At 38.0% G+C, this 13012-nt stretch overlaps 1 protein-coding gene across 3 annotated transcripts in view; it reads right to left on the bottom strand.

The window, feature by feature from the left end:
• LOC117003719 (transformation/transcription domain associated protein) overlaps positions 1 to 13012 on the bottom strand; it is a 74111-nt gene that overhangs the window by 34480 nt on the left and 26619 nt on the right. For all 3 annotated transcript variants that reach the window (XM_033073840.1, XM_033073839.1, XM_033073842.1), the window contains exons 32-46: positions 10119 to 10238; positions 9676 to 9795; positions 9157 to 9321; positions 8575 to 8756; positions 8107 to 8305; positions 7567 to 7695; positions 6714 to 6980; positions 5990 to 6196; positions 4961 to 5119; positions 4739 to 4873; positions 4463 to 4573; positions 3489 to 3635; positions 2973 to 3186; positions 2156 to 2281; positions 376 to 522 (exon numbers count right to left, since the gene is read on the bottom strand). In XM_033073840.1, coding sequence (XP_032929731.1) covers positions 376 to 522; positions 2156 to 2281; positions 2973 to 3186; positions 3489 to 3635; positions 4463 to 4573; positions 4739 to 4873; positions 4961 to 5119; positions 5990 to 6196; positions 6714 to 6980; positions 7567 to 7695; positions 8107 to 8305; positions 8575 to 8756; positions 9157 to 9321; positions 9676 to 9795; positions 10119 to 10238 — 2428 coding nt within the window. The remainder of the gene's footprint in view (positions 1 to 375; positions 523 to 2155; positions 2282 to 2972; positions 3187 to 3488; positions 3636 to 4462; positions 4574 to 4738; positions 4874 to 4960; positions 5120 to 5989; positions 6197 to 6713; positions 6981 to 7566; positions 7696 to 8106; positions 8306 to 8574; positions 8757 to 9156; positions 9322 to 9675; positions 9796 to 10118; positions 10239 to 13012) is intronic.

The raw sequence follows: 13012 nt of genomic DNA, 5'->3' as shown, positions 1-13012 counted from the left end.
GTTGTGCCAATATTATAAAATAGAAAGGAGTAAAAAAAGTGAAAGCACAGAGCAATCAAAAAATATCAGCCCCTCTCCCTTCAGCACTTCAAAGCCTTGAAGAATTTCAGTACTTCTATTTATACTGCAGCTCAACAAAGGTTTCACTAAGAAGGTTGGGCTAATACTGAAGTTCATATATTAATTCCAGCAGGTAACTGGAACTCATAAGTGCATTTTTAGCTCTCAATACTTCAGTAACACTACTCACTAAGGCTGAAGTATTTTTCAACAAGTAATAATGGACACACACCCCACATTTGAATCCCTTTAGGACGAAGATATTTTAATACTTTATAACACTTCTAATCATGAACAGACTGTATAAGGGAATACCTGTATTTGCTTCTGCTGTTCCTGCTGTTGCCTGTGGGTTCAGGTGTTCCCTGACCATCTTCTGCAGGGATCTCATGAAAACTGAGATCAGCCTGTCTATGTAGCTGGGGTTGTTGCTGCATGCAGATTTCAGAATCATCAGAGTCCCTAGAGATAAAAACAAGGCTTCAGGAATTAAAACTTTTCTTGGGCATGAACTGAGTAAGGTACAGATGCCATCAAAGAAAGATGGGACTATCCAGGTTAAAACATTACAATTCTGGAGAGATTTGGGGAAAAAAATCAGCCTCAACTTTAACTCTTAGACTAAGTCTAAAAGGTTACTTTTGCACTAATCAAAATATTTTGAAATTTTGTGTACAAGTGTGTGGTGAACAGCAAGGGGAAAAAGAGAGGACAGGCAGAAAGGGAATGAGAGCAAATACTTCCCTGAGGCCTTAATGAAATGTAACTACTCCTGATTTATTTAAAGTAGAAAAACTTTTAAATGAGTAGGTCTGGGTTTGGTAATTAAGAAATTGTATCTTTGGTTTTCTAATCTGGAAACTTAATTAAGTTTCATAAATCAGTTTCTGTAGATTGAAGTTAATGTGAGTTGACTACTTTATTCTTTAAAAAAAAAATCAAACACATCGTGTAAAATTATACCTACTTACAAAAAAACCTACTGCAACTTTCTAACTCAACATATCCACCCACACAGCATGTCTACAGAAGCATGACCTGGTCATTGAATGGTTCCTGCCAAAGTTTTGATTTCTTTTTCTGATCACACAGGCACAAATCTGGCCCACAAAGCTCAGCCTCTGAGGCACAGAATTACTATAAAATGCATCTCCTGACAGTTTGATTGTGGTGCTGCTTTTAAGGGAGCTCTGGACAAAATGTAAGAAACATCCTTCATGGTTAGTTTGATGTAAAGCACGTCCTGACATCTGACAAATAGGCAATTCCCAAGGTGAAATTACAGCCATCCACACAGCTCACAGAAGAGAACAGTGAAGGACATTTGCCATTTAAATCAGCAGGTTTTCCAACATTGTACAATTTCAGGTCTGTATTACCAACACAACCAGTTCTGGGCCAAACTCTATTATTCCAATATATCTTTGTCATTCTATCACGTAGCTGAGTTGTCTAGCAGTTCAGTACAAAAAATAAGAAAAGAAAAACATTTCAGCTCTTCAGAATGGTCTATACTAAAAACTCAGATTTTGTCACTCAATAAAAAACAGTATTTTTGTAATTTCTTGATTATTGAGTTTAAGATCCATGAATATATAAATCTTAATACACTAAATCAGCTAATAGATGAAGCTTAACATTTAAAAAGAAAGGCAGAAACACATAAGACTCTACAGAGATTCCTTGAAATATTCTGTTGTATCTCAGAGGACCTGCAGGATTTGTTTTTTTTTCCTTGAGAGAAGCTGCCAGTAACTTTTATTTCATTTTTTGGCTAATATGAATACTGCACCTTTTTCCTATGCACTTTGAATACAAAAGGCTTCCACCTAGCAGATCTACAACTTCACACCTCCAAAAATTGCTCCCAAGTCACATCAGTGAGCAGACAGAACACAAGGAACCCCCCTCCATTCCCTTTCTTCACAGATTATGACATCCCAAGCTCATCTCTCAAGTTAGCTTGAAATGCTTCCCACAGCTTGCTGTGCCTCAGATCAGATTGCAATTTCCTTATGGGAAAGGAAACTTGTGACAAAGACATTACTGATTGAGGGGCACTCCCACAGAGCTGCCAGGGACATGGGACACGTACCAAAGAGCTGGGAAGGGTTGGCATTGGTGGCCTTCTCATAATTAGTCAGTCCTTCATAAATAACCTTCCCAACTGCAGCATAAAGGCACTCCAGCTCTTCATACTTGGAAGCCACACTTGAGGTACCTGCAGGGTTTAGAGGGGTGTTTAGTTTTGGTAACATCACTCACAGAACAGGCAAAGAAGAGTTACACAGTGAATGTACAGTCACTAAAACACCACTGGAGTCTTATATTGTCAACAATCTAAGGTGACACAGGCAGATCCCTCATTTATATAAACCTCTTTATTATAGCAGTATGTCCTTTTTAATAGTGTACCACTTCTTCTGAGTAACTCAATTTGACAAGCAGTCTTACATTACTGATTTACATTTTTCCAAGAAAAGATTATCTAAATTAGCTTCTATTAAGACAGAGCATATTACCTACTGCCTTCCTTTTTTACACTTTATGTCTCTTCCTTGTTTCACCAAAAAAGCAAAGCTTAATAACTAAAAAACTGCACTTCTGAAGCTGAAAAATTCTAATTGTAAAAATACATTAAATTTATAGCATGCATTTCTTGAACTAAAGTTATGACAGCCACAGGTTATTACATTTTTATGTCAATGGATAATGATGGACTCCACATGATTACTTATTTCAGCTTTTCCTTTTTTAATCAGAGGTTGAAAGTGCAAGCTAAAATGGACCATTAAATGCAGGAATCATAAAACAGAATATTAGCACATCCCAAAGAGTGCCTTCATCCCACCCTCAACCACTTAAGTTATACAGCAGCAAAGGATAAAAAGGAGGAAGAAAACACCACTCACTTGGTTCTGTGGGGAAAATTCCCATCAAGCGAGACAGCAAACTATGGACAGCTCTCAAGACCTTGGTGTTCCCACAGGTCATACAGGCTGCCACCCCTCGCTGCAGGGGCTTGAAGCTGCTCAGGATAGCAGGGGGCTGCAGCACAGTCAACAGGAAACTTAAGACCTCTAAGCCAGTGCAAATGTTGGCAAAGTTGGCCTGGTTAGGCTGCTCCTAAAGAGAAAGCATACAAAAAGGCAGTGAGAAGGGGAAAACAAGAATTATACAGATTACTAAACTCAGATCAAATCTGTTAAAGCCCAGTAAGAAAAGAAAACCCAAAAAAAACCCACACCAACCAGTAATTACTGGAGCTCTACAAATTATAACCACTGATGCAATTCACACACTTAACAACTTATTTACTACAAAGAAAAGATTAGTACTGTAAAAATCTATATCCAGATATGACTAGTACTCAATCATGTCACATGCCAGGGAAACCTAAAGTCCTACAGGACTAGAATGCTACCTACCACAGTCATGAGCAGCTTATCAAACCACTGCAACTTCAGCTCTGACTTGGGCCACATGTCTGGCCTCAAAGCTGTTTTCAGGAGGTTGACACAACGTCGAGACAGCAGCTCCCCAGGGGATCCAGCAGTGTTGGAGTTGTCATTTACCTGGCAATTAATCAGAGTTAGCAAAATGACACCGTTTTGGAACCTAGTCATTAATTTATTACTATTCCATGCAAGCATATAATTTCTTATTTCTGAAATGGATGAGCTTAAGTACTTTCATCAGTACAGTCACACAGCATTTAATGCATTAAAAGCTCACAACTAATAGTAAACACCAGAACTGGTGTCTAAATTGCTTGCTAATTAACCCACATCACCCCATCAAAAGTGTATTTTAAAAAGTTTCATCCCATCCTTTATTATTACAACTCTGAACATACTCAAGATGGTTAATCTTTACTGTTTGCAAGGTATCCATAAACATGTGCAGCTCTTTACTCAATTCATCTTTATACTTAAGAGAACATCTACTTTGTGCAATGGACTGTGGGATATAAAATCCCATGCTGCTTACCTGCTGAGTCTGCTGCAGGAGCAGAAGTCATAAAATTTATCAGCCTGGAGGTACACCCAGATAATTTCTCCCATCCTAGAAAAGTTAATTCCCTCCAAATTTGGTGAAAAGCTTTAGTTCTACATGCTGCAGGAAAGTAATTCCATGTACAGGATTTTGAAAATAAAACTACAATCATTACTCCTAGAAACAGTCATTCCCTATAAAACTCTCTAAATATTTTGGGGAAAAGTATTCTTGTCCTTTAACCTACATACCTTGCAGCATCACCCAAATAACTAAATTATTCATGAAAACAAAGTATAGAAACATTCAAATAATCCAAGCCTAAAAGGCCCTGTGTGAAAAGAGGGGTTTATGGGTTTGGCTGCTACCCCACACTGGTATCTGCAGATCAGAATAACCACAGTACCTGGCAAGCAATTCTAATCAGGAAATTCACAACAGTGTCTGTGTGCTGCTTGTCAATGGGCTTGGCAAGGAGGGCATCAGCTCCTGGCAAGGACTGGCTCCGTCCAAACACCTGCACAGCCACAAAACACAAAAGTCATCAACAAGACTGAAGGAGGAAAACAACAAGAACAGATTTAGAATGCTTGCTAAACCTTCAATTTAGGGAGCTTTGAGTCATGTGGAAAAAACAATTACACTACTTATAGTCTCTTAACAAATCCTGATTTTCTCTTACAGCACTTATTGCTCCTGTAGCTGTCCTGAATCGTTTTACTTCTTGGCCAGAATCCACAGACAATCCTCTTTTAACAGCAGATGAGGCAGAACTTGCTCCTTCTCCACTTGCACCTGAGTCCATATCTGAATCTGGCTGAAATTTCAAAAATGTGCATGTTAAAAAAAAGTACATTAAACTGTGGAATAGTTCAATCTTTATCCATTTATTTTGATTTCCTACCTGCTGGTCTTTGATTCTTTGCAATTCCCATTTAATAACAACTTCAGCAAGATCCACAGCTAATTTTCTTTGCTCTATTGTAACACTGGGAGTGAAGCCCAGTCTCTGCATGGCACTAACCATGTGCTGAACCAAGTGATGTCTCACAGGATAATAAACCTGAAAAAATGGTTTCACAGAAATGTTAGTCATTAACCAATAACATTCTACACAAACCCTACAAAGCTGAAATAAAGCAAAATTATAAAACAGTCATCAATCCCAACGTTTGCTAAACCTGTACCACTTCAAATTTTGCAATATGGAAAGGTAACAGGTGCATTGAAAATAGTATTTTGGTTACAACTTTCAGGAGTGACTATTGATTTCATGCACTCAAATGAACATGTTCTTTCTAAGATTCATGCTTTTCTCAAGGACCACTTATACCAATTTTTTTCCAAGCCTTTTAAAGAGCATTAACTCACATTTGAACAGGCTCAGACATTCTTTCAAAAATCATTGAGGCATCAGTTCCTAAAATATGTGTATTAGCTGTCTCTTTGGATTGTATTTTAATATGTATTTTCAAAAATGCTCCTGGGTTGACATTCTGCACCATTCCCCCATTTGTTTAATGCTTCTCAACATACATTAGCTGGAGATGAGTGATCTAGTTAATCCCACAGAATGTATAAAGTCAAACAAACAAGGATTAGTGGAGGATGGCAAAGAATATGGTTCTGCAAAATTTTAAAGAACTCCTAGAAAATCTTCACATACCTGTTAAAAACACTGCTAATGCATGTGCAGTGAATTCATCTTACAGATTCTAATCTGACATTTGGAGTTCTAATTTCAATCATGATAGAGGTTAATCAACTACTTGTTATTAAACAGTTGTGTTCAGTTATAGATAACTATCTTAACACACAAATTATTCATTCTGAAGCTAAGCCATATAAATCAGATTATACTGTTTTTCTAATCAACCTGTTTACTTCCTTGATATAGGAGGTACAGTGAGTACCAGAATAACAGCAAAAGTACCTTGAAATGTTGTACTATCAAGTGCAAAATATGTACTAGTTGGGGCACTGTATGGCCCTCTTCCACAATGATTTTTCGTGTCCAGTGAGTGAGCATCTGGTGTCCATCCTCCATTCGAGCAGGCACAGCTGGAGTCAGGATAGCCATGGCCTGCCTGACAATAGCCCGGGCCTCCATTGCATGAGCTTTGAGAAGGCTGTGAAAAACCTGAACAGCAGAATTTCCCATCAACTAATACTGCATGTATTTACAAAACAAAGCATCTATAAAGAAGGGGAAACATATGCTTTCTTAAAAAAAAAAGTAAATTCTCTAAAGGCCTATAATTTGTTAAAAATATCACAATACATCAGCAGCAGAAGCATAGAGCACATACTTCTGTTCCCTTTATATTCTCTTTTCTTCCTCCCCCTCCACTGTCCAGTTTGAAGTTTTCCCTTGGTCCCCACATTGTGCCTCAACTGAAGTGTCTGTCTCTTAAAGGAAGAAACCTTCCCAATTTTGTTAATTCCAACAAAAGGTCTAATTGTGCGAAGACAAATAAAAACAGGAGGGGTAAGTAGTACTTCTTATACTCTCCTATTCCCAAGTAATTCTGTATTAAATATTTAGCCAACTGCATTTGTTTGTGGAGTTTGAATTATAATCAGCATTCAAAACCACTCTGAATCCTAAAACAAAAGAAAGCACTCTGTGGAACTCAACACAAGCCCATGGTCAATACCTGCAGAACAATCTTCTTGTGAATGGCAAACTTGGCAATGATGTGTGCCAAGAGCAAGTGGCCACTGTACTTGCAGGCTGGGTCCACACAAGCCTTGGACAGGAGGCAAGGCCAGGCAAAGGTCATCAGGCGCCTCAGTTTGCTGTTCCTGTTCTTGTTGTTGTCGTGGATGTGATGGGGGGCGTGCTCCACCAGCAGCGTGGCAAACTGCAGCAGATAGATCCTCAGAGAATCCAGCATATCAGCCTGCTTTTCTGGATCAAGTACCTAGTGCCAGGCATGATCAAAGAGGACAGAATGAAGTGGAGAAAAAAACAATTTCTATTATTATCACTTTATTTTTGAGTGGTTTTTAAGAAGACTAAGAACCTGAAATTACATTCTTGACTGAGTTTAGTACCCACAAAACAACCTCCTGAAGTGTGAACATTTAAATAATGAGCACATCTGGGAACTCCCAAACTGCTAACCTATGAAAAGAAATAAATAAAAAACCCCAACCCTCATCTTCAACAACATTAATTGTATAACTGGTTCCATGAAATAGCAGTGAATTAGAAAGACCCTGATGTTGGGTCATGGAAAGCTTTCCTTATAAAAAGACTGGGATTACAGCCAAGTAAGGCCCATTTCTAAAGACACATACCAGTTCTCAAAACAGCATAAACTGAAAATTGTAGTCCCATTCTACTGATGACTGATGGATCTCACATTCAACATTATGAAGAATTTAACATAACAGACTATAATATCCAGAACAGAACAACTAATTCAAATCAGGATCAAAAGACAAATGAGAGGAACAATTTTTTGTTTTAATTTTCAAAACTTCAATGCAAACAAAGACTGTTACCTTTGTTATAAAAACACTAGTGATGCTTTCTGGATTATCTCCTTCTGGATTTGGGGGGCCCAACAGCTGTTCACCTTCTCCTTTTTCAAAACTGTACAAGAAAGCAGGATTCAGGATATGTTGCAGCACCTACAGAATATAAACAAAGCAAGTTTTACTGTACTATGATACTCTTCTAATGGCAGCCAACATTCAAGTACTCCCACATGCAAACCTGCCTGTTGGACACACTCACTGAGTTAGGAAAATATAAATAAAACCTCAAAAAGAAAGACACACACCAATTTATTTTACCCTCTTTCTTCCTTCCAAGGGCATAGATTCTTAGAAAGTGTAAGCTAAAGCAGTCAGCACTGAACACAAGATGAATTGCTGTCTCTGTTTATTATCCCTCTTCTTCAGGTATGATATTTTCACCTAAATGACTCTGCCAATTACCAAACTCATTGACATTTAAGTAAGGGAGCTTTGTTGCCCTAGTTCCCAAGAAGAAAATTAAACCTAAATACCAGGCTTCTTTGATTTAATTGCTTTAGTTACCTTGGCTTTGAGCTCATCTCCAAAGTTTGGGTCATTCAAGTCTACAAAGCGGAAGAACAAAGCCCGTTTTTGGGGAATACTGTAGTTTTTGGGGATCTCTTCTTCCATATATTCCTTTAAGAAAGTCATATTGCAGAGAAATCGGCCCGTAAAAGCTCGAAGCAATTGGAAGAGTAACTCTATATCACCATAATTCCTTCTGTGAAAACACATAAAATACAAAGCTTCTGTGAAAAAAATACACTAACTACTATGTTGATGAAACTAATATTTTAAAAGAGCAGAGAAGCAAGAGCAGCCAGTACCACAGGCATGGTTTTAGAGTCAATGGTAGCATTATGAAATATATTACACTTTCTCTTCAATAACTGCAAACCATTTTTAGTAGCCCTATATACCTTTACAGTATTTTCCGAATTAAAACTTAAAAAATACATGCAGGGTCTAGGAAATAAGATTGCTACGTACTTGCAGTAATTCAGTAAGCAATAGGCCAACAGCTTGGGCTCTTTCCAGTTTGTTGCAGCCATATTCTCCTTCCTGTGTCTCTCCTGAAAAGCTTCACTCACCCATACACGTTTCAGCTGATTCACCAAGGAGTGTTGATTTGCCAACCAACATTCATCATTCTTAACAATAATACTTATGATCTGTCCAAAGCAAAACAAGACAAATGCCCAGTCAACACACAAGAGATCTGTCAGGAGAAACAATGATATACAAGCACTTGCTTAAGGTCAATTAAGGGTTCTAAAATATTCAACAGCAAAACAAAAGAGTGACATACAAAATAGTTTAGATTAAGAAAAATAAATTTCTGTTATCATGCTTTCCTCTTGTATCCTACTTGACAAAAAAGCACAGTTAATTTAAGTCTCTTTTCCCTTCTCAGAGCAGCTGTGACTACAAACACTCCACATTTTTAGAAGTTGTTTTCTATGAGCTGTAATAAGCGCACACACACACACACACTGAAAGCTTGGATAAGAGGCTTGTAGCTGAAGAGGTTTCAACTACCCAGTGCAGAGATAAACAAGGGTAAATGAACACCTTGATAGCCTGGAACTGGAGGTCGAGCCGCATTGTGGTGGTGCTGGGGGAGCCAGGTCTCACAGCTGCCTGGGCACCCACAGGCAGCAGCAGGGTGATAAATCTGTTGGGATTAGCTGCCAGTACATCCCGCAGAGGTTTGGCATCTTTATGTTTCAAGAAACTCTGCAAAAGGGGAAGAAATAATTTTAATAACCTTTAAAAGCCAAAATACCAGGCGACTATATCATCCTGTAGCTTTTATATTCCACACTAAAGTTGCAGAGGTTGTATTTCATGTACATAAAAATAACATCTACACTTCAGTAATAGCCTTACATGATCTGGAAAGGTATAAAATCAACACTTCAGGACAAAGAAATACAAAACCAGGAACAGGAACCCTGCAGCCAAGAGTAAGACCATGAGCAAGGACTACAAGGTCATACAGGAAAAAAAGATGCGAAAGATGAAACCTTTTTGTTCATCAGATTTGTCAAATTGAGGGTTTTTTCCTGCTCCTCTCCCCACACAGCTTACCATAAACATTCTGCTCCACTGTGGATCATTTAAAGTGGCTTCCATCATGAACAGCTCCACAGTCTGGGATGGATGACGTGTCAAAAACTTTATCAGTGGTTCCCTGAATGGACTGCCAGCCTGAAAAATTCATAAACCTTAAATTAAAAATGCAGAGCATAGAGTGTTTCCTACTAATTTACTACCACTCAGAAAAATACATTTGACTTGGCATTTATGCAGATACAAAATGTTCAGAACTTGTATGATGAGAATTCATTGACACTTTCAAAACTTCACTTCTAAGGGTGTAGGACAAATGTTAATACCTCCTAAAGGCTTGAAGACCATATTTATTACATCAAATGTTCTCATATCATATTAGAAATATTATAATTATCATATACTAATGTTTAAGAAGACTATAAAACAAAAATTTCAGCTATGTCAATTACTTCTTTTACCTCAATTAACATTGCTCGTTCTGTTTTCATAACAACTTCCAGGAGAGGTTTAACCAGAGTCTGTGGGGCAGCTGGGATCAGATGGAATAAATTTATAATTGCTGAACAAATCTTCATTTCCTACAGGTAAAAAGAAACACAATTAAATATTACTGGTTATAATGTACAAAAACAGTACCACACATCTTACTTCTTACTTCTTTTTTTCCCCTCAGTATTAGCATAGCCAGCAGCCAAATGCAAAGGGTTACCATACACACAGCATCTACTTACCATAATGCATGAAAAAAATTGCATTTCTGATAACATAAAGGTCTAAATTTTATTTTCCTTGCCAGTAGAGTGGTTTACAGGCAAGAGCTAAATGCTCTAATGATACTGCTGATGGAGGACTTGAGTGCTCACTGCCCTGCACCAAGTGGGTCGTGCACCAAACAGCCAGACCTTCCCCCTAAACCATTTCTCCTATGTACCAGTGCCCTGGGGTGACTTCCTGGGGTGACCCCACACCCCCAGATTACACATGAAGAAAGAGAGATACATCTGTCTCACAAACAGCTGGTTACTATAAAGTCAGTTCTGTTCTCTCACTAGATAGGAGTCCAAAATAATTTGCTTTTTCTTTCATTGTGTGATTTAAATAGAGACTGTATTTCAGTTAGCTAGAGTGTAGATTTCCTTCACTAAGAAAAGAGAAAGAAAAAAAAAAAAAAAACAACAAATCCACCTTCATCATCTCTCTAAAACTAAGTTCCAGTGTGCAATATCCAAAATTATTTTATCAAGTGCACTGCATTTTCACAACTGAATTTAAACAAAAGCATTAGGCTCCACTCCTTTTAACCTGATCTGTCCAGACAGACCCCACAAGCCTCTTCTAATGGAGTGAAGTGCAGGGCTGAGAATACATAAAAACCTTTTGAAACCACTCAAGCCTTCACAGAAACTAAAAATCCTACTCTTCCTGGTACAAACATACTCAATATCCTTAACAGCAATGTGATTAAAGAGCTCTGCCACAAACAGAGGACAATTCACAGCGCTGCACTCAAGGGCACAATCACTGTGCCCAAAACACACAAACTAACAAACCACAAGTTAAAAGAAAAAATAAAACCAAACAAAACAACAACAAAAGAAACCTTGACAACAAAAAAAGTTCCTGGCGACTCCACTGAGTTTCTCACCTCTACCCCTTCTGTGGCAGGCTGAACCACAACAGAAGTCACAGCATGAAAGGAAAAAGCCCACAAAAATATCAAATAAATGTACAAATCAGCACATGCTATTCTTCAGGCTGCACTCTAACTTCAGCTCAGTTACTTCCTCATCTCAAACGGAAGGAATGGAGACAATGAGCACCTGACATGCTCCAAATTGTCCTGCAAAGAATGAGGATGAAAAGCATCCTTTTTTCTACTTTTACATTGATCAGACATGGTTTCTCAAATATTTATATTGAATAAAAAGATAATGGAGATGATTAGTCAGGGGAAACATTATTTTAGCATCTTTGAAGACAAATTTGGCCAGCATCTATTATGAAACCACTTTCAGTACTTGAGCTACCAAGCTATGAAGTTCTCTAGAGCTATAAAGTCCTCCTAGGTTGTAATGCAGAATTACTCCATGGAAATTTCCACCCTCTCACAAGAGGGACAGCTGGAGGCAACCATCTACTCAAAACTTATTCTCTCAATTACCAGATATGACCTGAAATCCCATGCCTTTCCTTGGAGAGGCAGGGAAGACAGGAACAAGCATTTAAATTTTTTATTCCCTGGACCAACAAATTAGATTTTAATCACTACTTAATATATTACATTTCAATTTGTTCATTTCTCTTAACAGCCAGATCACAGCTCAGGATCACAGCAGGACTGTCATAAATTATTTAGGTGAACAAGGCTTAGTTATTCTGGTATCAGTGTGGATTCTTTACAATAGTTATCATTATGCAGCATTTCTAAGTTTTCAGTTTGCCTGTAGTTCCGTTTACACATGAAAACTCACTCCACAGACCTTTTAACTATTCTCTAAGAGGCTTTGCTGACCAGCCACTATCTGCACTACCTGGAGAACTGCCTAACACCATCATCAAATGGCACCTTCATCCCATGCTGCTGGAAAAGGATTAAATGATTGGAACAGCACCAGTACAGACAGGGAACTCAAGGCTTTCCTGGTCAATTCTGTTCTCCACTGAGTGTTTACCACCTCCTCTACTTAACCACACAGTCTGAATGATCCAACCTTCTCATCAACACTGCTTTTAATATGTTGGAATCTCACTAGGATTGTGAAGAAAGGAAAATGAAATGCCAGCTACAGTAACTGACCACCAGGTTCACCACCCCTGTTTTTCTACATTAAAAGACAGTTTTTCAGCAGCACAATGCACATACAGACACATGAACACAGCCTACCACAGCAACTGTACTAAGACCAAGCAGTGTCATCCTGCAGTTTCCTAGAGTTTTTATTTTTAAGGAAACTTTGGAGCAACAACTAGAAAGTAGAAAAGTAATATTCAATCAGCTTTGCATTGACACAATTCTACTTGAAATGTTTCCAGACTTCTCCTTCAAAATGTGACAGTAAATTCTTTCTCAAGTGTCTGGTGTGCTCCCCCAGTCAACATATCTCTCTAAACACATAATTACACAGAAAACATCAACACAAAGCATTAAAAGCAGGGGAATTGCCAACTAAACATGACTTAATGACAAATAAAAAGTGTTCTAGAGGTTCCATATTGTGGTTTAAAAGACTATTGCTATTAAAAATATGCAAGATATGTATAATCATCACATTTCAGGAAAAGTGAATCCCAAAAGTATATGAACTTGGAACTATTCTGACATGAATAAAATGAGGTTAACTGAAGAATGCAC

The sequence above is a fragment of the Catharus ustulatus genome, chromosome 16 (assembly GCF_009819885.2).
Source record: "Catharus ustulatus isolate bCatUst1 chromosome 16, bCatUst1.pri.v2, whole genome shotgun sequence".
NCBI lineage: Eukaryota > Metazoa > Chordata > Aves > Passeriformes > Turdidae > Catharus > Catharus ustulatus.
The sequence above is the reverse complement of the archived record's forward strand: the minus strand, read 5'-3'. Positions and strand labels throughout refer to the sequence as shown.